At 43.5% G+C, this 26,368-nt stretch overlaps 1 protein-coding gene across 5 annotated transcripts in view; it reads left to right on the forward strand.

The window, feature by feature from the left end:
- Positions 1 to 26,368, forward strand: part of MAP3K7 (mitogen-activated protein kinase kinase kinase 7) — a 323,646-nt gene that overhangs the window by 50,175 nt on the left and 247,103 nt on the right. For all 5 annotated transcript variants that reach the window (XM_078648255.1, XM_078648256.1, XM_078648254.1 and 2 more), the window contains exon 4: positions 19,129 to 19,174. In XM_078648255.1, coding sequence (XP_078504381.1) covers positions 19,129 to 19,174 — 46 coding nt within the window. The remainder of the gene's footprint in view (positions 1 to 19,128; positions 19,175 to 26,368) is intronic.

Genomic DNA, 26,368 nt, shown 5'->3' on the forward strand with positions numbered 1-26,368 from the left:
GATATAAATCGAGAAACCCCTGTTATTGAATGCGGCTTAATCCTGTAAGACCACACCAATTTTTTTAATTCTTCTCGCCAAAACAATCCATTAGACAGGGACAACTGAATATTATCCATAATCAATCGGTTAATTTGTTCCACTAAACCATTAGCTTGTGGCATAAATAGAGGAACCCTCTCATGAATGATCTCAAATTTAGAAAGAAATTCCTGCATTTCTTTCGACACCAATTGCACACCATTATCTGACACTAGTGTCTTGGGTATTCCTTCATTCCTAAACACCCTTTCCATAAAGTCAACAACTCTTTGAGTATTTATAAATTCTGTGCTTTCCACCACAAACTATTTAGAATGGTAGTCAACAATGGCCATCAAAAACTTGCTACGAGTACCAAGCTTGACAATTGGCCCAAGAAAATCAATCGCCACTCTTTCCCATGTACATTTGGGTAAAGTTGTAGACACCAATGAAGGCTGCCTTACAACTTTAGTTTTATCCGCTTGAGCACAAGCGTAACACTCTCTTACTGCATCCTCAATCTCTCTATCCATTCCAGGCCACCAATACGATTGTTGTACCCTTCTCTTAGTCATATTCCTGCCTAAGTGTCCCTCGTGAGCAATATTTATAATTTTCCCTCTCAGACTTGCTGGTGGTACAAATTGATATCTCCTCAATAGTTTTCCTTCACTTACACTCAGTTCAGCCTCAACATGGTAGAAACTTCTGAATCTTACATCTTCAATAATGTTTTGATGCCACCTATGAGAAACACAAGTAATCACTTGTAGTAAAAGTTCATCATTTGACATGGCATTTGCCCATTCCTCCTTGCTAAAAGCATGTTCAACTCCTTTAACATCATGTACTACATCAATCATGTCGTCCATATTATTTTCCACACCCTCAACTGGCATTCTAGATAAATAGTCTGCTACTACATTCCTGAGACCCTTAACATATTCAACAACAAAATTGAAATCAAATACAGACAGGATCCACCTTGATATCCTAGGGGTAATATTTCCTTCTAATGCTCTGCCTCCTTTGAAAAAAATGAACTAACGGTTTATGATCAATTTGCACATGAAAAGGAAGACCCTATACAAAGTACTTAAAGTGCCTAATCCCCCAACAACACGCTAAGGCCTCCCTCTCTATCATAGAATATGATAGTTCCGCATCTCGCAATCTTCTGGAAGCAAATCCAATGATCTTTTCCTCACCATTAATCAACTGAGTCAAAACAACTCCAACCCCTACTGCACTTGCATCAGTAGTAACAAAAGTATTATCCTTAACATTAAAATGCCCAAGATTAGGAGCACTAATGATGATTCTTTGAATGTTATTAAATGCCTTGTCACAACTCTCATTCCAAGTAAAAGTAACACCTTTCTTCATCTGCAGTCTCAGTGGTTCAACAATTTCTGTAAAACCCTTGACAAATTTTGAGCAATACTCAGCAAGTCCTAAAAACGACTTAAGCTGATCCTTATTTTTTGGAATGGGAGAGTCTCTAACTGCAGCAATGGTAAATTTCTTAGGCTTAATACCATCTTTGCAAATTTCGTGTCCAAGATACATCGCACTATATTTTCTTAACTGACCTTTTCTTTCTTTATGGTCAGTCCATTATCATCCATTCTTTTCAATACCTCATTCAGAAAAATATCATGGTGTACACTGTATTTTCCTACAATTAAAACATCATCCTGAAAACACAAAACATCATTCATGTCTCCAAAAATCCTCTCCATCACTCTCTGAAATACCGCAGAGGCGGATGCTAAGCCAAAAGGCATCCTACAATACCGACATGCCCCTAACGGCTTCACAAAAGAGGTAATATGTCTTGATCCACTTTCCAAATCTATCTGATGATACGCCGAAGACATATCGATCACACTGAAAACAGTACCACCACCCATAGCTGTTAGACAACCGTTGCCAAATATTTCTGAAACGCTATCTACCCAAATATTTCTGTTTAAATCGTGTAAGTCCACACACACAAAATTTTGTTTCCATCCTTTGGCGCTACGACAATCGTGGCCAACCACTTGGCATGTAAGAGATAGACCCCTTAATGCAGCAAAATAGGTACCAATATCCTCATCAACTTTCTATTTGCGACTTAAAAATGTATGCCTCTCAAGGACCACATTCACTTTAGTAGTAAAGCGTAACTCTAACATTTTCATTGACATTTCATATAGATTAATGGGTTGATCATCTCCCATTCCTAGAGAGATCTCAGATAGATCTTCATATAATCAACGCCCTTCAACTCCAAGAGGATAGAGTAATATAGCTTGCTTTCTTATGGGTCCATATTTATCTGCCCCAGTAGCCAAAATGTAAGTCAAAAATAGTTTTTTCCAATCTTTCCAAGGGATCGCCGGATCACCTGGAGTAGGAAGGAAACTTGGAGGAGCAGACATGGATTGTTCACCCATAATGTTAAAAAAAGGATTAGAATATATATATAATACAATGTACCTGGAAGGAAAGTGTTGGTTAAGAAAACAACAAATCAAAACAATAAGTTAATATAAAAAGAAAAAACAATAGTTTAAAATAACAAACCAGGTTATTTGATGTCTTCTATTTATAATTCCTTTCCAGTCCTTCTATTTATAATTCCAAAGACTTCTAAACTGTTGTAGTCTTTTCCAGTTCAATATTTCCAAACTGTAGAAAACTGTTCTCCTCTTTTCTTCAAATATTTCTCAAAATAGATGCAGTTTTCTAAAGTCGCGATTGTATTTTGATAAAAATGATCGTAAGTAATGTTTTTCTAATGAAAATCCGCCCAATCTCTTAAAATGGCAGCCGAAAGAAACACTTTGTCCTCTTTTCAAGGGAAATAGGGCTTGCTTCGAAGAAAATCCAATATGGCAGCAAAAAGAAACACTCGGTCCTCTTTTCAAGGAAGATAGAGCTTGCTTCGAAGAAAATCCAATATAGCCGCCGAAAGAAACACTCTGTCCTCTTTTCAAGGGAGGTAGAGCTTGCTCAGAAGAAAATCCAATATGGCCGCCGAAAGAAAATCTCTGTTCATGGCCGCAATCACCATATACCAGTTAGGAAGAAGTTCAAAGAATGCAGTGTTTAACACTCTTGATATTTCTCAGGTAAGCATGTAAATCCTTAAAGTTTCAGTATTAAAACATCCAGGTTGTATATTAAAACATCCAGGTTCAATATTTAAACAAATCTTCAGAAGTTTTAGTGAACATTAAGGAAGATAAATGTTTCCTTTACTTATTGAAGAATCCAGATTTTTTAATTTCAAATGAAATCTTGGAAAGTGTAGTAAATATTCTTTCATCCAACAAATTTTACGCACAGTATATCCAAAGGAGGTAGGACACGATTTCAGCAGTTGTAGGTTCCAACTAAATCTCAACAGGTAGATAAATCTCCAATAAGTCCATAAATCCAGGGGTGAAGGTATCATTGTCTCTGCCCCCTGCGCAGAGAAGACCACCTCGTCGCCAATGTAAAGATCCAATTTCCAGTCAATCTGATGAAGATCAAATAGCTCTATTTGAGAATCAAGGCAGATACCTCCAGTACAGCTTCACAGCACAAAGATCAACTCCTATAATCAAAAGCTAACATACTATGCTAGCAACGTAGCTAACATTCTAATGATGACATGCAGATGCACTCAACTCTACACAAATTTGATTCACAGTATAATTTCACCGTATTAGGCTATGGATATTGTGAATCCCCATGGCAACTTCATGATGCATGCAATTAGCCCGACTGGACTCGTCCAAATGAATTCATTTCTGTCATTGTAGCCATTCTGATAACAATCTGCCTTATGTTTCCATTAGACTTAGTTTACGGAAAGTAGCACTTTATAATAGCTGGTCTTTGTTCTTTGTGTGACCCTGTTCTTTATCGTTGAAATTGACTGCTGAAAATAGTCCAGCTCCACTCCTTACCAAGCATTGGCAAAGCCAATAGGTCGCGCCTATGCATGAACTATTGGCTTTGCTGATGTGTTTTAGCCATGTTGTAAAGCAGCTTGTCTGCTGTTCAACATGGCTAAATGTTAGTGACATAGAGGAGAGTGGCGTGGAATAGAAAAGAGTGGAGTAGAGTATCCTAGAGTGGAGTCGCATAGAGTGTCGTACAGTGCAGTGTAGTAGAGTGGAATTGACCGGTGTAGATTGCATTGGCTTAGAGTGTTGCAGAATATAGTGGCTTAGAGTGCAGTGGGGTATAATTAAGCGGCACAGAATTCAGTACTGTATAATGCACTGTCGTATAATGCAGTAGAGTGGCATAGAGTGCAGTGGCTTAAAGTGGTGCAGAGTAGAGTGCAGTGGCATAGAGTGGCGTGCTGCAAGGTTCAGTGGCGTAGAATGCAGTGTTGCAGAGTAGAGTGTTGGAGAGTGCAGTGGCATAGAGTAGTGTGATGAGTGCAGTGGTGTAGAGTGCAGCAACGTAGAATACAGTAGAGTAGATTAGAGCGGTGCAGTGTAGAGTTAACTGGCGGAGAGTGCATTGGTTTAAAGTGTTGCACAGTATAGTGGCGTGAAGTGCAGTGACGTACAGTGCAGCAGCATCCAATGCGGCATCGTAGGCAGCGGTGTAGATTAGAGAGGGGCAGAGTGCAGTGATGTACAGTGGCTTACAGTGCAGTGGTGCAGAGTAGAGTGGCAGAGTGCAGTGGCATAGAGTGCAGCAACGCAGAGTAGAGTAGCGTAGAGCGCAGTGGTGTAGAGTGGCGTAGGGGGTGCAGTGGCACAGAGTAGATTATTCCAGAGTAGAGTGAAGTGGCGAAGAGTGGAGTGTTGCAGAGCAGAGTGCAGTGGCCTCTCCAATTACGCAGAAGACTCCCTCTCAGTATATGGAGGTGCTATCCTTTGTGATGGTCTTGGGCTTAGGGGTCAATCACCAGAATTCGGTTCTTTTATAGCTGGCAGGGTTAGTTGGGATAGATGCTGCCACTCTTCCAGTGGCGGAACTTTGGTGGGAGTGTCACCACTTTAAGTATTTGTGTATACAGGTCACCCACACAGCTGAGACTAACTAAGCGCTCAACATGGGAGCGGTCCTTCTGGGTCTAGACGGTTCTGTTCGATTTTGGAACTACCTCCCTCTCTCTATAATGGGGAGAGTGGCTCTAAGCAAAATGGTTCTGCTCCCGCGTTGCCTATATGTCTTATAAAACTCCATCTGCTGCATTCTGCGTACCACCTTCACTACTTTGAATAGTCTTCTGATTTCCTTGGTATGTGCTGGAGGGCGCAGTTTGAAGTAAGCGATGCAAAAGCTAGACATGGAGTCTGGAGTCCTTGGCCTACCGGACCTCCGACCTCTATTATTTTGCAGGATTACTGCAGTAGGCCGCACAGTGGTGCGATGAGGATCCAAACATTGAGAAGGCTTTATAGCGGAGTGGGCTGAGGGAGCAGACCTCCAGAGGTGCCTGATGTAGGGATTCATTGTCTGGCAGGTTGCAGGAGTTTGGAAGCGGGCAGTTACTTTGGTGCTCCACAGGGCCCCATACGCTTGACAACTTCCCCTTCACTGGCTCCACAGCTTCCATCGGATTCAGACTGTGATGGACCTTACACAGTGGTATGCAGGGGAAAGTTTGAGAGATGGAGTTCTGTATTTTAATTGAACCTTCCTCTCATTTGAGAATGTGAGCGACCACTATCAACTACCACTGGGTCAATTTCTGCAATATATGAAAATCTAACACACTCCCCGTGATGTATGGGTGAGTTTTCCGTATGACCCGGAAGAATCGCAGACATTGCAATTATTGCTTGACTCTGGCTCCTCTACGTGGCTTATTTTGCGCACATGTAAAGCTCTGAAGGCGGACGGCAAGGCAGACTCGACGAAGCTCCAGGACAGATGGCTAGCAGACCTGCCGCGACCCCTCACAGAGAATGAATGGCAATGAGCATTTGTGCATGTTCGGGAGATTGCTAGCAGTGCCCCATTTAAGCTCATGCAGCTCCACTATTTACATTGCACCTACCTGGCACTCCAGCGGCGATCTCATTTTAATGAGACTCACTCTATCGTGTGCCCTCGGTGTGGTCAAGAATCTGTGATGTTCCTCCATACGACACGGGCTTGCGTGAGGTTGTAGGATTACTATACTAAGGTATTGCAAACCTTACAAGATGGTGTGACATTCCATATTAAGTCCTTGGTTAAGCACTACCTATTGGGCGTCCTCTTGACCCCAAAAAAAGGGAGTATGAATGCAACATAGATTCGCCCTTTTTAGGTTTGTGTTGTCCAGACGCCATATTGCTATACAGTGGATGCACCCCCCACCCAGACTGGATAAATAGAGGGCCAGCGTGAGTGAATGGGGAGTGGCAAAGAAGAAACGGCTCCGCTTGGTCTACACTAATGAGAATGCAGGACGTAACTTGGATATCTGGGGGGACATGTTTGAACGATTGATGTCTGATGAAGAGCCAGAGGTTGCGACGGCTGTGCACACTGACTGTGTGATCTGCTGTGCCCCATACCACCTGGATTTGATTTGCAGAGAGCCCGTCATTGAGTCTATCGAACTCCTTCGTGGAAGTGTGGAAGCCGCAGCGGCAGCAGCGTGTTGCTCGAGACGGATTTCATAGCGGGAAATTAAGCCGACTTGAGACGCGGTTGCTGGTGGCCAGGGGTCGATTAAGCATCACTGCCCACCCTGTTTGTCTGCCCGCCCGCCCATCTGTTGCGGCCGCCCGCTTCCAGCCGCTTGCCCGCTCTAACCCTGTGCTTGGGCAGGGGCGGGTTTTTGCTGCGAGTGGAGGCAGGAGAACTGGAGAGCAACGGCATCGGCGGCTGCAACGGGCGTTAGAAGCCTAGCATCGCGAAAGTATCCCGCATCGCCCTCCGAGTCTAGGGGTCAGCCAGAAGACCACGCTGGTGCAGCGCCGGGGTCACGGAGCCGTGAGAGGCAGGTGAGGCAGCTAAACTGCTGGGGGAGCAGCTGACAGTGGTGCCTTGAAGCGATTCGAAGCGGCTGCACCCAGTGACACAGAGAAATTACCTGGTCCAGGCTCCAACCTCTAAGCCCGAGTCCCGCAGGCTGCAAACTGCAGCAAACTTCCCCTCGAGCCCTCTGAGTTAGCCTCCCCCGCAGCGGCAAAAGGTGTGGCACGGGTGGGAGCCAGAGCTGAGTGCGCCGTGTGCACCGCGAAGGAGGAGCGTGGCGAGGGAGCAGGCTCCGCCGCGGTCCAAGTGGTTTTCACGGCTAAGACTGCCCGGACAGGGGCCGAAAGCAGGGGCTGAAACCAAACCCTCAAAATCCACTAACCTTTCAACCTGCTTACAGAATCCCATGAACCTACAAGTAAACCGCATCAGGGGTCTGTCTACAAGTAAACCGTATCAGGGGTCTGCCAAAAAATCAAAAACCAAAAACCCCAACCAAGGAGTTGGGCATCAAGCCATAAACCGAGCAGCGAGCAGGCAAAGCGGAACACGCGGTAACTGCTGTAGCCCCCCGTCGGGAGCTGTACAGAAGCACCAAGCACCATCCACCGAGAACCCCTGAAGCGGCGGCGGCGGCTGAGGCGTGTAGGGGCCGCTAGAACCTGGAATGCCGCTGAGATGCTAAGAGGGCCACGCAGAGAGTTTTGCTGGTGTCTCGGCCGAAGGCAAAAAAACAGAGCCGACGCGATAGTCCATTACCTGTGTCCCTGTGTCCTGTTTCTGCTCGGGTGCACAGGTACGCCCTTCCCACGTTACCCGCACTAACACCTGGGGGCCGGGGGTTACCGCCTTGCCGCTTGATTTGCACCAGCGGTAGCGGTAGCAGCAGGGAGGAAGTGGCCCCATCCATCCACGGAGGGGCAGTGTGGACGAGGCGAGGGCAGTGTGGACGAGGCGAGGGCGAGGACGACGTGGACTAACTGTGCAGTGGCGGCAGAGATGTGGACGAGGTAAGCCTGCTTGCACAAACAGGCAAATTAGACCGTCCAGTATACAGTATACAATCAGCGAGCTCACAATCATTGGTGAACGGTGGGGTTGTTCTATATTCTATGAGCAGCTCTATGGGCAGCTCGAATTGAGCCCACCAAACTGAGCACACTAAAGCCCACCAAAGCCCACAGTTTGTTATCGAAATCAGACATCGGGACACTGGGTGGGGGGTGTTTTGTGGTCAGGAATTAGCCACGCTGCCCTCTCACTGTCCAACTGCCTAACACACAGTAGGCAAACATAATAAGCTGCACTAAACCTCCATTAGCCTGTACAAAATACTATCTCTGACTCATAGTCTGGTAAAAACCTACCGCACTGTTGCTGCCTTACAAACGCCTTACTAACGCATATCCACAGTCATTGCCCCTCCCTGACGGCAGTTGCTCTTACTTGCGTACTGTATATACCGGAGTACAAACTGTGTCAATCTGGGATGAACTTGGAAGTGGTAACACGGCTCCACGCTATATAAGGCAGACAGGCTTGGGTGGAAGTGCAAATCCCTGTGGAATATTCGGATTCATTAACTAGTTAGAGGCAGCAGAGTGGGGACCATTACAACTTAAAAATACATTTTGAATACAGAGAAATCAGCCCGCGTAACAAAGCCAATACTATGAGATCAGGAAGGGAACGGACTTTAGGCACATCAACAAAACAAGTAAAAAAGATGCAGCAATCTACGGTATCAAAAAAGTTAAAAACCAACGCATCAGGACTGTCCCAGTCGCTTATCTCCTAGATTGCACGGATGTTCGAGAAATCCAGTAAAATACCGGACAAATTCCAATTCATGAAGAATCCAACTGGAGCTCTAATGCTAATGAAAACAGAATTGAATAACGTCAAACTACAGACCCCAATGAAACCAACTAGCAGCGAGACACATAACATGATACACAACACTCAGCAAACGGAACAAAGAGAACAAATTGGCGACAAAAACCTAAGAGAGGACCAAGAAATACTCTATACTCTCTATAGATCAAACTCAAGTGGCAGAATGGCAGAATAAAATCGGATGTGCCGCCTGCATATAGTTACTTTGGGTATAATGCCCACTCCAGGCTTGACTATACTATGACCTCATTATATATGTTTCACAGCATTACTTTGTACCAACTAAAGAAAGTAAAGGAAAGTGACCACGCCCAGCGAATAATTATAATGAACATCGAAACAAATACAAATAAGCTTTACCGGACTGTTCAAGGGCAAATTGGCACAACTAACTATAAAAAAATATTTTGGAATGTTGGCAACAAAGAAGTAATGAATGAGCAGATAGAAAGGCTCATCGAATCATGCTTTAAAGATACTGCACTAGAATCAGGAATTGAGCAATGGGAATACTTCACTGGATTACTAATCAGAACTCAAAGTGAATTGCAGTCAAATAAGAACCAAAGAAGGAATGACTTACCCAGGGACAAGGATCAGCAGTTAAACCTGCCACATGCAAGTACGAAATTAAAGAAAGATCGCAACAAGGTTATTAGGTCAATGAAGAAACCAGAAGTAAAAGAAGAAAATATGGGAATTTTGAAGCAACTAAATCAAAACCTAAAAAAATTAATATGGTGTGAGAAAAATAAAGTAAAGCAAGAAAGCTGGGCAAAACTACTTAACGCCAGTAAGCAGAAGAACTCAAGAGACTTCTGGAAAATTATCAATCAACTGGCTAGGCCCAATAAGCAAGTAGTCTCATCACCGCTAACGGAGCAGGAATGGGAGATCTACCTGAGGAACCACCTCAATCAAGAAAATACACAAACAATCCTGTCGGATAAGTCTTATGAGGTATAAAATGATAACGACATGGAATCTTCCAATCATTATAATGAATTGGATATGCAAATACCAGTCGAGAAAGAAGAGATAATTAAATTGATTAAAAAAACAGAAAAACGGTGCACCCGGACCAAATGGGATACCATTCGCACTCTTTAAGGAAAACCCCGAACTATGGGCGCCTATTCTAGAGAAATTATTCTTAGAAGTCATACTAACAGGAACTGTCCCCAAGTCATGGCGAGGATCCCTAATAAACCCAATTTTCAAAAAAGGAAACTGGGTACTGGCAGAAAACTATAGACTAATTACCTTACAAGATACTGACGCCAAGCTGTTTGCCAGAATCCTGTTGACTAAATTACAAGAATGGGTGTCGGACAATAAGAAATTGCCTTTAAATCAAACAGGCTTCATTCAAGGATTGGGTACAACCACAAATATTCTTATTCTCACCCTACTTATTGACAAGGCAATCAGACGGAAGCAACCTTTATATCTATGTTTCATAGACTTCAAATCCGCATTTGATTGTGTAAGCAGGAATTTACTTTGGGGAAAAACTCGAGACAATGAAAATACCATCCTCACTACTTAAATTGATTTGTCTCTTGTACACAGACACATGGGTGAGTGTGAGGATGGGGGACGGCAGCTCATTATCTAAGGAGATTCCAGCAAAGGAAGGCCTAAAACAAGGCTGTGTTTTAGCTCCCCTCCTTTTTAATTTGTTTCTTGCCGACCTAACGCCAATACTGGACAATGAAAATGCGCACCCCCCGAAGCTAGCAGATAAGCGGCTCACGAACCTATTATATGCAGATGATGAGATATTATTGAGCCATACCAAAGTGGGTTTACAGCGATTAATTAGGAGGACTCACACGTACTCTAAGGCAAATGGTATGGTCATAAACAACACAAAAAGGATTATGGTAGTTACTAAAAATAATACAAAAAAACACACTACTAAAATGTATATGGATAACATCGAGCTGGAGCAAGTGGAGTCATATAAATACCTGGGGGTTCTATTTGATTCAAAAGGCAATTTTCAACTACAAAAAAGGGACATCCAAAGGAAATCAAATGCATTGTCTGCTGCTTTCAGAATTGTGCAGAAATCACTTCCCAGCCTAACTTACGGCCCTCTTCTCAGTATTATTTCTGCAAGACTAGAACCGACTATCTCATACGGTAGTGAAGCTGCAATGGGTAGGGATACTGAAATCCTGAATAAAAACATAACCAGAGTATATCGGGCATTATTTCGGCTTCCAGCAAACGCTTCTCCTGCACAAGTAAGGTTGGAGTTTGGACTAATTAATCAACAATATACAAGGCAAGCACACTTCATAAAAGTTTGGAACCAAATAAAAACTGATCACCAAATGGAAATATCGCAACTTTTATGGAAAGAATTAAGTAATGACATGAACTCTCTGGCAGGGCTGTACTTAACGAAAGCGATAAAAGATTTTGAGGTGACGTCAATATGGGATACAAATATAATCAAGACATCATTTAAGAGGATAATTAACAAAACTGCAAGCTATCTATCTATTCTAAACGATAAAGCTATCCGTACCAAAAGAAAACATGCATGGACAATAACAAATGGTTATAAAAAGAAAGAAATCCAACAATATTTGGTGACTCCCTGGACGGAAAAAAATAAACAGGTGCTCCTAAATGCAAGATTCAGCAAAATGCCAGGCCTGTGCCATCGTCCACCTTGGGCAAGAACGGTAACTCAAACCGAATGTAGATTGTGCAACGCCTGTGAGGAGGATATCCTTCATCTTCTTTGTACTTGTCCGGAACTCCCCCTTGAGAGAAAAGCTTTGCTTAAGATTCCTCTAAATGCACGAGTCATAGGGTCATGCAGGCAGGCCCTAATATGGTGGAAAATGCCACGTGACCCGACAGTGTCTAGGGGAAATTACCTGGGCTGGTATAGATCCCTGGGGTGGCTAGGACTGCTTGGGTTTTCGATGAAGGGCAACTATCTGTGGACGAGTTGGGCTCAATGACACCTGGCTGGCACCTGATCAAGTACCACCCCCCTCATACCCCCCTCCCCCAGTGTTCCTCGTCTGGGGGAGTTAGCTCACCTCCCCTGAAGACTCAGGGACTCAAATCCTATTTTTCTCATTTTTTCTTTAATTTTGCCCACCTCGCAAGGGATTTTTTACACTTCTTAGTGCTTGCTGCCACCATAGTTGATGGGTAGTGTGTTATCTTTCTGATCACTCCAAGACCTATTACATTGTAGGATTGCCATCTGTTATTAAACTGTATATTTTAGCATGCTATCATTGTGTTGGGATTCCTGGCACTTAGTACAGGTACACTATACGGCTTTTTGAAGTTCTATTACTTACAGTGAGATGTTTTATGTTCCCTAATTTGCACACTTTACATCTGTTTTAATCTGTAATGTACCGCATTGTGCGAATCCTCAATAAAGAAAAGTTTTTTTTAAAATTATGGGTATCTGCGGGAGCAGGAGTTTTAAGAGATATTTGAGGAGAGTTACATGGTTTCCAGCCAGTAATCGTGCTGTAGCTGACTTTTATGTTTTATTTTCTCATCAATTGTATTACCTTGAACAAATAGAGCATATTAACGCTTGCGTACGCTGCTTCTAAATCGTCAGATTTGCCAGCTCAGAGCTAAATACATTGTCTTTTCTTTGAAAGGCTATCTTTTACTTTTCTACATCCGATGTGCAACTCAAAAATTTAAATCCATGCTTCTCTGTACAAGTGCTTTTTAGAGCACGAGTGGATATCTAGCATTGTAAAATGTGAGCCAAGGCGGTAAAGGTAAAAGCAGTTGGGCTACAAAACGTGACTAATGTGTAGGTACTAATAAAGATCGATAGAGGGAGTATAAAGGTACCATCATAGAATGCAGTTCCCGTTTTGGTAGCACCAGCCTCTCCAGTAACATCAAAGGGAATAACCAGGCAGAGGCAACCTCCACACATCTGCTGTAAAGCTTACTGCCAGCAACTAGCACAGACTTCCCCTTCCTCCTCTTCAGTCTTCCACTGTGGTGAGAGGAGTGTCACATACAGTCTTTCAAGCTGTAGAGAACTGTGAAGGATCGATTTGTGCTGAATGTTGTGTAAAGTGGCTTAACGTTTGAGATTCCCACCTGTGATTCCACTGGAAAGTCTGCCCTTCCATCATCCCAAAAAGGAAATATTTATCTTTTTACTTTCTGGTGTGAAACAGAAAGTCCAAAGAGCAATTTCAACCTATTATTGATCTATTTATCTACAAAATGTAGAACAAATATTTTAGGTGTCTAAAAATATGAATCTTGGCTTCAAATCTTCCTCCCAGCTTCAATAAGGGGATTAGAACACATTTATAAATATGCCCATGTTAATGTACTAATAGCAAGGAAACATACACATCAAGAAAAATCTCAATGCGTACTGTGAAATGCTTACCACCAGTACAACATTTTGTCAACACCTCCGTATCTAGGCTTAACATTCTACCGTACTTTCGCATGAAGCTCTGATCTTCTGCAGCTTTTTTAATATTTCCCACTCCTAGATCATCAGATTGAAGAATATTTGTTCTATTCCCATATTATTTGAACTTCAGAATGTGTTTGAGATGCCACAAATTAGATTATCACATTTTATAAAATGTAATTGATAAATGGCTTTACCTATTGGCATGTTTTGCTGTTGCTTTTTTAAAAAAGTTTCTGTAAAGCAAATTTATCATTCATTTAAAAAAATGTCAACACCACACACATAAATGGAGAAATTAATTACACATGTTTACTGAGAAGTTGGAAACACTTCAAGATACTTTTTGAGGAACATGAATGGTCTAAGTTCAAGTTCTATGTCAAAATAAAGACTGAACAGATTTCACAGAAGAGATTACAGAGACCGTAACATATTATTTCCGATTCAATAAGGGCTCTGTGCCCGTTGGGGGTCGTCCATGACGCGGAGGTGCCCCGCCTGGAACATGAGATTAGGGACATGAAAGGCGAGACGGGTGCCACGTGCACGCCAGAAGAGCAACGCAAGCAGGCACAGATGCGCCTGAAGCACTGCAATAAATTATTAACTATACTCTGCCAGAATGAGTTGGCTCCACTCATGGGAACGGTCTACGAGTTGGGTGACAAGGCGGGCAAATAAATTTACTTGTTGGCGACAGCCGACTGCCTGCTACCATCATCACTGAGCTGAGATCAGCGAAGGGGGATGTCCTAAAAGGAGTGTTGTGCTTGGCACAGTGCTTTGCCTGCCACTTACAGAACCTCTATGCAGCCCGGGAACCTCCTGTCCGGGAGCTAGAACAGCCCCCAATTCATGACATCCCCATCAGGACACTGTCTACCTCAGACTCTAGAGCTCTTGATGTGCCACACACTGCCGAGGAGATCCAGCAGTCAATATCAGCCATGCCCTCAGGTAAAGCCCTGGGCCTCAACGGGTTCCCGCTGGAACTTTGCAAACTGTTTGCTCCATTACTTCGACCCCACCTGCTGGCACTCTGAGGTTGATTTACCAACTGTACACTCCTGCAGGACCTAAGGTGGGCGACCGTCATGGTCATTCCAAAACCGTACAAGCCACCGGAGGATTGTCGGTCCTACCGTCCAGTATCCCTTTTCAACGTCCTGGCTATGGTCCTGGCCAGCCGCCTGGCGATGGTGGTCTGCTCAGTTGGCCATACAGATAAAAATGGCTTTATTCTGCAAAGGAGCACCCGCCGTTATTTACTGCGGCTCCATGTGACCCTGGCCAAATTGGGAGAGCTGAAGAGCGATGCCATGCTACTCATGCTGGACATAGTGGTATTTGACATGGTACACTGGCCCTACCTCTTTGCGGTTCTACACAAGCTAAGGTTTGGGCCCCACTTTCGAAGGTGGGTATTGATGCTCTCTACCAGGCTGGCTGTGGGACCAGGTCTGAGTTAATGGAGCCCTCTCCACCCCTTTTTCGGGTGAAAGGGGCACCGGTCAGGGGTATCCCCTTTCACCTCTGTAATTTGCCACAGTAATGGAACCCCTGGTGGGGAGAAAGATAGTCTCGCTGTATGCTGACAACATGCTCTTCATACAGGAGCCCCACCACATCCTCACGAGATTCATGGAGCTCCTTAGTATCTACAGTGTGGCCTCGGGCCCGAGGCTCAACTGGTTCATCTGTGGAGAGGTGTAAGGCGACTGGGTAGACCCACGGCTCAAGATGTCAGTGACAGTGTTTTGTTATCTGCTTGTGTTGGTCACCTTAACCCAGCCATGATACTGGGACCTCAACTTACACCCCCTGGTGGCCTAAATGCCGCGTGATATGTCTGAGTGGCACAGGCTACTGCTGTCCTTAGCAGGTAGGGGGCCGTTTTCAAGATGGTGGCTTTCCCCCTCCTCTTCTTATATGTACTACAGCACTATCCCCACTCGATACCGCCCTCGTTCTTTACGGAGTTAGTCACGTAATGCCACCTTCTCTGGGCTGGAAAAACCCTACGGTGTCTTTTGCGAAATGCCATCGCTCCCATTAAGAAGCATGGATGGAATATTTGCTTATATTTCTGGGCTAGCAGCTTGTTAATATAGATGATTGATTCTGGCCAGACATGAGTGCCCCAGCCTAAAAAACTTGAACTAGCTCTTATTCGACCCCATAATCTGCTTTCTTTAACACATGCTCGGGGACACCTGCGCTCATAGCAGCTGGTAACTCAGGTACCTGCCAGCTGCTGGCATTTGGTGCTCCAACGTATGCAGTGCTACAGCACACTCACGGGAGCCACCCCATGTGGCATGGGACGTGGCTGGCAGAGATCACAAAATTGGATGGAGTCTGCCTGTGGGACCTGATCGGAATCTCCATGCAGGGCAACGTCTTTAGAAACTGCCAGATGCGCTCCTTTCAGGACCTTGCAGACTGCTTCTGCCTTCCCTCCTCCCAGTTCTATGGCTACCTACAGTTGTGGCATGCGTTGGAACACTATAAAGACAGGCTAATCGCACTCTCCAAATATAACTCACTCGAATGCAAACTGGTGACTGAAGCCCTGGTAAGGAGTGGGAGATTCTGGCTCTACAAGTCCCGGTCTCGAACGCACCGGACCTCTTGGGAACACGGAGGACCTTGTGGGAGGAGAATTTAGGGACCTTAAATGATGACGACTGAGTTCAGGCGATTATGGCCGCTCAGGCTTTAGCGATATCAATAAGGTTATGCCTAGTTCAATTCCCATACCTCCATATATCTACTAGCCCCCTGAACGCCTCTGGCGCTTGGGTTGGGCCTGTGACCCCAGCATGTCTTCGCTGTGAGACCGCTCCAGTTACTTTTTACCTCGTTATCTGGTTGTGCCAAGGGGCGCAGATGTATTGAACACAGATAACTGAGCTCTTCGGCCAGGTGCTGGGTATTCCCCCTGGAACTTGATCCCAAAATAGTGCGCTTGGAGTTAATGGAATCTGTGGGAGACTCCTGGGCTATCTGGGCACTTCTGGCAATGGTATATCTGATAGCCAAAAGAGATTTGGCCACACACTGGAGGAATGATCCTGTTCTGTCTCTATAGGAGTGGGTTTGGGTCACTGATGGCGTGTGTGGATTGAGAAGTCGGACTTTCTGATGCTCAAATGTCACTGTGACATGGGGCTTCCCAGCGCTAGAAATTACAGATGGAAAAATTGTAACCAGCAGCCTAACAGAAAGGGCCGGCATTAGATGGAGAAAAGCCAGGTCTTCAGGGATTTTCTGACGTGCAGATGGTTCTCAATGTTTCTAATGGGGAGAGGTAATGAATTCTACATAACGGGGCTTGGCACAAAAGGAGCGATTTCCAGCTCTGGTTCTCCTAAAAAGCAGGACAGTGGCAGATTAAGTTTGGCTGAGCGAAGACAGCGGGAGGGTTGATACCGCAATAAAAGATTGGACAAGATGGAGGCCGTCTAGGAGTACATATTCTTATGAGCAACACAAGGTTTTAAAATGGATGCGCTCTTCCACTGGGAGCCAATACAGTTAAGGAGAAGACCAGAGGCATAGCAAAACATCGGGAGGGAAAAGAGCGGCCTGGTTTCGCATTTTGATCAAGCAGGAGGCTTCTGACAACAGACTTTTTGGTTTCTGATCACAAATAGTTACAATAGTCAAGCTGTGACAGAATTACTACCTGAATGATAGTTTGTCGGATGCTAGAGTCAAAGAGGCCATGATGCTTTTCAGACTTCTCAATAACCCAAAGCAGATGCCTGCTACAGATTTAGCTTCAGCCTCAAAAGCCATGACAACTCTTAGATTTTTTTATGGAGGACTTGGGGGTGGGGGGAGGCCTGGGTGAAAGAGGCAACCAGTGGTCACACCAAGAGTGGGTGTCTTTCCCTAGTAGGAGACTTACGTTTTATTTGCATTCAGGCGTAGGCAATTGGCATTCATCCATTCAGTGACCCATAACAGTCCTCTTTGAAAGTTAGACTTGTTACGCAAGAAGAGCACCAGCTGAGTGTCATCCGCATAAGAAATGAGTGCAATCCTTTTAGATTTAATTACCTGTGCCAGTGTTGGATGTAGATAATAAACAGGGTAGAGCTCAATGAAGAGCCCTGGGGAATCCCATGGGGTTAAGTGTGCGATTGAGAACTATGGGTGGGTGAAATTACCTATAAAGAATGTTTAGATAGAAAAGACGCAAACCAGGACAGTGCCGCCCCACCTATACCAATACTTTGTAAGCACTGTGGTAAGATTTTGTGGGACACCATATCGAATGCGGTGCTCACATCCAAGAAGATCAGGGCTGGGGACCTGCCTTCATCCATGGCACAACGTAGTTGTTCAGTGTCTGCAAGAAGCGCAGATTCCGTACAGTGTGCATCCTGAAGCCATTTTGGGAAATGTCCAAAATGTGATTATCGTCTATGAACTAGGTCAGGATAGCACTAACATTTCTCTCTCTAACCTTCACGAAAAAAGGTAGGAGAGAAATAGGACCGACGTTTTTTGGCTTGTATGCATCAAGGATAGGTTTTTTCAGAAGGGTGATAACCCTGGCATGCTTCCAAGGACTGGGCACATAAGCTGATGACAAGGAAAGATTTATCACTTCCAGACACAGTGGGAGGAGAAGGTCATGAAATTTGAGAAACAAATCAGGTCTCTGCAGGTGAGGCAGCTTTCACTTGTCTGAAGAGGGTAAGCAGTTAATGTGTGCCTCTTCCTCAGCGGTTGTGATATATATTTGTGCTGTCTTTAAGTGAAATTTTCAGTAACATGCTTGATTTGTCCACAGTTTTCTCCTGTGGGTCACATGGCTCGAGCTTCAAGTTTGTTTTGTTCATGTTACTAACCAGTAAAAGCAATAAAATGTCATAAAAATAAATACTGAACTGTACATGTTAAATTTATATTGATTCTATAATTTGACTTGCTTGAATTTAGGCTGGCTACACATGCAATCATCAAACTTTTTTTTGTTTTGTAGCTTTTTCTATTCTAACTTGCATATTTTACTCTGTTTTATCACACTTGTCTGCCTTTTCAGATCTCCTTCACCCCTTTAAGTTGGGGGGAGTTGGAGGCGGGAGTATAACTCTGCAAGAGAGCCGATAGGAATTAAAGTACTCAGTAATTGGTGAAGAAAGATATATATTTTAGCTGTAATGTTCTAAAGTAAAGCAGTGATGGTCTTATGTTTTCCATTCTTGGTGTTGCGGAACATTTTATGCATCAGTGCCTACAAAGACGGGAACGCAAATCAGTCTTTTTGATAATTATAATATCAGTATGTACCATGCTTAAACATCAACTCCATATCTTAATATGCTTTATGGAAATTATGACGGAGACAAGCAAAGCACTCTTAAACGCCAACAATATTTAAGAAACCTATTTTTATTTATTTATTAAGGTGTAGTTCAGATGCTTTCTCACGGCCAGTTCTAGTCCATTCTAATGCAAAGGAGATCACCTAACAGGACCAATTTTTTTTTGGCCTCAGCCCAAAATTACTTTATTGGTCAAATAACCTTCTGAGCATGTCTCATTTGTAGAGTTTCTTACATTGTTGGTAGAAGTGTTTGAGAGTTTTGAGCCCTATGTTCGGGATTCAGAGGAATGTTAGCCTTCTAATTGAAATCTGGGCATCCATTGGTGTGTTTGTAAATTTGTGGAACTGACTGCCCTCATTGGTTCTTGGTAGTGTTAAAGTTCTATGTCTGGCATTTTCTTGTTCAACCAGTTGCCCTCTGTAAATGAATGTTTAAAAGCTCCTTTGTTGTTCTGTTCCACTTTAGAATATGAAATGACCTTTTTTTTCCTTTTCCTTTATTTGTAAGGTATGTCTGGTAATGGAATATGCAGAGGGAGGTTCTTTGTATAACGGTGAGTATTCCAGCTGAATGTATTTATTGACCAAAAATAAGACGTTTGAATGCCTATTTTTAAAGAGTTTATTTGTATATTAGAAATTGGGTTTCTGGTTGGCAGAGATATGCACCCTTTCCAATCAGGAACCACGGTCCTAATTGGGGTAAAGTCAGATGCACACAATAAATTAACCTGCGCTCACCCTCTGGTAGCTTGGCACAGAGCAGTCAGTCTTAACTTAAGAGGCAATGTGTAAAGTATTGGCACAGATTCCAGTTAATCCAGAACGCTGCCACTAGTTTGATATTTTGGATTTAGAAATTCAACAGCATCTCAACACATATTAGAAAACTTAAGTGGCTATGTTCAACCTCTGCCAATCTGGTAGTTGTCCCTAAGTTTCCAAGGGCAAGAATGTGTAGACGTGCTTTTCCAGTGGTTACAGCACAGGCATGGAATAAGCTACCTATTGAGTTAAATTCCCAACCCAATATCCCAACATTTTGAAAGTCTTTAAAAACTTATCTTTTCAGTAAACTGTAACAATTACATGCCTTAATGCAGTGCCAGGGCAACTTCTGTAGGTGATCTGGAATAGTTGAATGCCTAAAATCAACACCAGGGCACCTTCAGGAAATCATATGCATTATACACTAATAATTGTCTATGATTGCGGTAGACCTGGACATAGGGGCAATTTGAGGAGGGCCACGATGGAGCGCAGGTTAGATTCCCCAACCAAATTCATAATGGTCAAAGATTGTACCTTCTGACTAAGTCCCAATTCACCAAAGGAGTACACATCTAAAGGCCCCCGGACCTTTGGGGAAGCACTTGGAGACTCACGGGATTTTAGGCAGAGGCCGACGGCGGGAGTCCAGTCTATGTACAGTTGCCACTGGTCAGCCGGGCAGTTATAGAAAAGGCCTCTTAAAGCTTGTGGTACCCCTGTTGCTTAAACTAAAGTTCAGCCTTATGACCCTTGGAGTCCACTTCTTTATTCTGGGTGCAAGAGGCAGCAGGTTCAGTCCTTCATGGCTCCCCTCAGGTCATAGACAGCATGTCCAGTCCTCTTGTGTTCTTCCTCAGCTCCAGCAGTGTTCGGAAGTGAATGCTTCTTCATGCCACATTTGTCTGGCACGTGCTAGTGCAAATGACTCCTGGACACGCCAGTTCCCGGGGCCAAGCTTACCCATTTTGGGCATTTTTAAACTTGGGCTCTGAGGTCTGAGTGTGTGTGTGGGAAGTGTACTATGGTAATACTGGTGTGCTTTCACGTCTAACAGTACACTCCAGTTTGAGGAAGCCGGTGTACCAAAAATAAATCCAGAGACTGTCTGGTAGTACAAAAGCAAAGCCCTTCAGGACCTTGACAGTATATACACAAGAATTGTCTTGGCATCCTGTTCCCCCCCACCCCCATGTATTATATGTAATCCCAGCAGATCTCTCAAGCAGCATTTGACACTCCAGCAGGATTTGAAACACTAATATCAGAAAGAACTTCCGCAACCCCGATCCAGCATATTCTGTGAGGTTTAGAGGAGTCCACTCTGCCCAGTCAGGTCAGCCTATTGTTTGCTACTGGGAGACATTTCACACCTTTTTCGCTCCTATTCAACGGCATTTAATATCTGGTTGGTAGAAGTTGGAGAGCAAATGCAAATTAGCTCCCAAAAACTTCAGGCAGTGGAAAGGTAGCTTTCTAAAAGTTACTTTTCTCTAATATTTATTAATGATCGGACCACCAGTAAATTGGATTTTTCATTACAATTTAAAATATTTGTTTTTCTTGCTAGTCTCAACCACAAGACCGTTTTAGATTTTTAACTGTACTCAGTTTTTCTACATTGGACATTTAAGATTGCCACAGTGGAAAATAGCCTTTGGGTGCTATTCACTGTGAGGACATGTTAACATTACATTTCTTCTTGTCCTACCTTTAATACCGTACATCTTGCCTTGTGAATGTAAGACCTACAGAGAGGGGACTTATTAATATTTAAAACAGTCTGTCTGGTCGAATTGCAGTTTTACACTGCTACAGTTTGGCTACAAAGGTAGGCCGTAAGCCATTTTTGCACTGCCAATATAGTGGAAGGCACAATAGTTGCTGCAGACCGCCAGTGGCATTTAATCAAGCCCTGGGAGTATTTTGTACTGCATACTAGGGACTTCTAGGCAAGTTAAACATACCAATTAGGAAAACGCCAGTGCACATAGTTCTAAAGTCAGCAAAAACATAGGGTCCAGAAAAAGATGAATAATGTGGGGTAACCACAAGAAAGAACACTCCATTGCTCTTTACTGTCTACATGCATCAATTGTTTTAAAGAAGACAGACCACCACCAAGAAGGAAGGCTCACATATACTGCTTTCTCAACCTCTGAATCTGATTGTGTGTCTGGCCTTGCATACCTTTACAATCTCAATGTGCATATGCCACATTCTGATGTCGCACTAGGAAGGCTGTAGTGATGAGTATTGAAAAGAATGAATTAATTTTAGGCCATACCAGCTACTCCAAACATTGTTCAGGTGTTACAAAAAGACTGGAGTGCTACATTCTCTCCCCAACTAACGCCCTGTAAATAATCAAGTTTTAAGGGCTTTCTTGAGTAGTCTCTTTTTGCCGATCCAACAAATATTCAGAGGGAGCAGATTCCACTCCTTAATTTCAGATACCTAAAAGGAATGACCTCCCATCCTCGAGTTACAGAACCTGGGAGACTCATCCAACACAGACGTCGATGATCTAAGAGTTCTAGATGGCTTATAGTGAACAAAGCGGTCCAACAATTATTTAGGCCCAGACTACCTACCTTACCTACCTACTTGTAGAAAGCGGCATAGACAAAGAAAAGGGTTTCTTGACTGGCAGCTAGTCCAATGGCTTAAAATGATGCGACACAGAGGCCTGTTTTGGAAAACCAAGAATAAGACATATCACCACTTTTTGGACCATTTGAACTAGCTAATCAGCTTGTCTGCTAGGCAAAGATAGAGAAGTTTAGTGTAGTCCAGCCTGGAAGAATAGCATAGCAATGACCACTATTTTGCTTGTCACTAATTGATGGAGAGCTAAGTATTTTTTGAGGGAGCAGAGCAAGGCAACACATGTTACCAACACTGACAGAACTTGCAGACGGAAGGACAACTTGTTGTTTAAACTTTGCACCCGGATTCCTTGTCCACTGAGGAAAGCCGTGGTTGGGATAGCAGCACATCTGACTAGCCGAACTTGAACCAGTTCCTTTTGGCATGCCCAAATAGTAAGATTTCAGTTTTTTCCAAATTGCATTGGCAAGCGCTCTCTTGCACCCAGTCCAGAACACTATATGAGAGTTTTTGAAAGTTTCCAGCATAATGGCCGGTACTGAGACTGGTAAGTTTCATCAGTATAGGAGGCAACCTTAAAGTCGAAGTATGGAACCAGCAAGACTACGGGGGAAATGCAAATGTTAAACTGGCTTAAGGAGTTCTGCAGGCCCCCAATATGCAGCTGTTTACTGCCTCAAAATGTTGGATCTTTCTTCCAGAAAGGGTTTGATCCAGTTCAGGGCAAAGCCACCCACTCCTATCCTAACTAACCAATGCAAAAGGATGATACGGGACACAATATTTAACGCTGTCATCAGATCTAGAATGACCAGGGCAGCTTTCTTACCTTGGTCCAAATTGATTTGTCACTTTTAGAAGAGCTGTCTCAGTGCTGTCTCAGAGTCTGAAATTAGACTGACTGGTGTAATAGGTTCCTTATGCAGGCAATTTGAAAGTGATCAGTTATTCTAACATTTTAGCTGCCAACAACAGCAGTGAGAGGGGTCTAAAATGAGAAAGAATGGATGTATCAGCCGTAGGTGGTGGTTGTTTTTTTCTCTTTCTTTTCTACTTTGTGGTCTCCATTGCCTTCTTCCAAAGTTAAGGATCCATTGCCTATATCATTACCAAATCAAAGGTGGGGACGGATGCCTGGGGAGCTTGACTTGCAAGGGTTAAGAGCCTGAAGAGTTTGTTCCAAATATATGGGGCTTAACTTTTGTAGGGAGCAGATTGACTGGAGGGAGGTTATGTAAAAAGATGATGCCATCGTCTTCTTTATTTCCTGATTTACGGGTGGCTTTATTTAACTGAAGCCTCTATGACTAGATTGTAGGCTTTAGGCTATAGGAAACATTTAGCAGTGCTAGTTTGAAAAGTAGCCAATGCCATGTTAAACATATTGCTATTCTGTAATATTGAATTTTCAAACTCCATGGGATTGGTTTAATTTCACAGCACACTTCTGTGTCCTTTGTAATGCTACTGACCCACTTTGCACACTGAATTCTTATGCAATTAATTGTTTCTCTCCTCTTGTCACTTCCTCTCCACCACTGACCTCTTCCCACCTGCACAAGTTTTTTGGCTTGCTTCGCCTCATCACAGCTCTGGTGTTGCACTAACTTCACCTATGGTGTAACAGCTTGTTTTTACGCTCCTATCTGGCTGTCTTTGCCAGGATTAACAATGATACATGGATGAAGATGAACACACATGAATCCTCGTTTCTTTGGGGTATCTGTGTGGCCCTGTCATGGTGATGAAAAGCAGAGAATAAAGAACAACTCTTAGACACTGAAAACAAATGAACAGAGCATTCAAGCCCTTCAATGGTAGTATTAGAATCAACTGCAGCTAATCCATCCATACCATCCGTGGAGATTCTAGTGGCAGAGGATCTCATTAGTGATCATCTTGTTCAGGGAAGTCTCGGCCCTTCCATTTCATAAGGTGACATTTCAGTGGTAGGAAGAAAAGTTCTCACATTGTCTTAACCGCATGCATGCGGCATGATTCCCCCCCGTACGCTGAGAATTTGTAAATCCCTTTATTCATGACGAGCTGGGCTCGTCATGAGCGTGCGAGGAGGCTACCTCATGACGAGCCCAGCTCGTCATGAGCGTCGAAGGGGTTAAAGACTGGCAAAGCTTAAGTAAAGACAAATGGTGTTCAATATTTTGCAGGGTGAAGAAGTGCTTCATTTCAAATCACCACTACCACTGAGTCCGCTGCAAATTGCACAAAGAAACAACTGTCCTTCATAAACGAGCCATATAAAAGCTCCATCCTCCAAAAGAAAAGGGCACTTACCCAGGATACTTCCTAATTCAAATGAAAGATCAAAGCTTTTACAAGTAGATTCAAGCAGCAAAACAGACCTTTCCATGGTAGATGCATTGATGAAACCTCTTGTAGGGTGTTCTTTTTAATTATGACCTCCCACTCTGATTATAATAGCAATACACCTTTGATGAGGTGATGTGGGGCCACCTGAATGCTCTCATTGTACGAAGTCTTGGAGTAGTGAGATGGCCTCACTGTCAAATTAGTAGTTTAGACCTTAAGACATTCCACGTAGGATTGGCTGTTGTTTCTCACAACAAGCAATATTCACGTGTGTACCAAAAATATCACCAACCAGTACTACTTACGCCAAAAGGGGGCACTCTGAGCCCAGGTCACGTAGAGGAGATTTCCTTCCAAAGTCTCTCTATAAAGAGTTATCTGGGAGTAGATAACTCTTGGTTAGATGGGCTCTGAACAACATATAAAAAATGACATTGTTCCCTAGTGGGATTTTCCTCAAATAGACTAATATAGCACATCCAAAATGCCCAAACTTAGCAGCCAGATTCCAGTAGTTTGTACCGGAGGGCAATGAACTTTTGATGAATGGGGTTTGGAAATGTCTGTATGCCTTTCCTTCAATTCCCCTGACACCGTAACACTGCTGTGAGTGAAGTAATCCGGGGCTGCATTATTGTAGAACATCTCAGGCAGTGGTGGTACACAAAGTTCCTGTTATTGTAAAAACAAATACACAGAACGGACTTCTATGCAGTCTAAATCTTCTGTCCAGGTGCGAGTATTCCATTTGATGCTGACATTATTGAATTTTGCAACATAGTTCCTGAACATGCACAACAAAGTTCTTTAAACTTGGTTTACGTTTTCAAATGAAAAGATTCTGCATATGGTGTCTATAGCAACATATTGAACCCATCTCCTCCCTAAAGGGGTCAATGCTGTCTTGTCTCCTTCACCTGTTGAAGTCATGGCTGCAATTTTCTTTCACATAGGTACACCAGACAGTAATTACAGCATACAGAAGTCCATATCAGAAATTCCTTTTTATAGTCCCTGTCATAAGGGATTTCTAAAAGGGATCGAAAAAAGATTTCTTCTCAATTTGGAAACTGTCTCCTTTCTTGACTGGTTAATTTGGTGTTGGCTTACTTGATAGCTCCTCCTCTTTAATGTATGCATAAGGCTTCATTGCAGCAGTTCTCTTGTAAAGGTTGCCGTCACATTGGCCTGCAGAGTCTGTAAACTGGAGACTTTTTCAGTTGTTGAGTCTTACACAATTTCCCCTTCAGAGTAGTGATGGGTACACAGTCTTTATTTCTTCATTAAGTTGCATACAATATTTCACGGACATAAGACCATTCTCTATTCTGAAAATGTTCGGAGGGTCCTAAGGTTTTACTTATAAAGGGCCAAAAGACTTTAGAGAGTTTAGCCAAATGAACAGGGTTCCCTAATTCAAAGTATTATTTGCCAGGTAGCTTATAAGCTGTTGCCATGTATGCCAAAAATAATTCTTCCAAAAGCAAAACAGCTACTGCTGTCTAGGTGGGAAATTTTCCTTTTAGTGATATCTGCCTAGTGTCCCCCAGTAAGACCCATTCATAATTTCACAAAGTACTATTGTTTAAATTCAGATACCGAATGTTAGACCTGGCATCATTGGTGTGAGTCTCCCTTCCATTTTGACGGATTGCCTCCTCTGTTTTGATATGTTTTTGCTGTTTTTTTGCTTTGGGCACTGTGCCACTGCTCATCAGTGCCACAGTGCAAGTGCTCCCTATGTTAAATTGATGTACTAATTGGTTATTCCATGACTGGGTTATTTGATTTATCTGTCAGCCCCTAGTACAGTGCACCATGTGTGCGCCCAGGGCTTGTAATTCAAATGCTGCTGGTGGGCTTGCAGCACTGGTTGTGCCACCCACAGAAGCAGCTTGTAAAGTGTGTCTCAGGCATGTCGTTGCAAGACCTGTGTGCAGTCTAGCACTGCCATGTCGACTTGGCCAAGTGCACCCACTTGCCAGTCCCTAAACTTTCCCTTTGCTTCATGTTAGACACCTCTATGGTAGGCCCAAGGG

The sequence above is a fragment of the Lissotriton helveticus genome, chromosome 6 (genome assembly GCF_964261635.1).
Source record: "Lissotriton helveticus chromosome 6, aLisHel1.1, whole genome shotgun sequence".
Taxonomy (NCBI): Eukaryota; Metazoa; Chordata; class Amphibia; order Caudata; family Salamandridae; genus Lissotriton; species Lissotriton helveticus.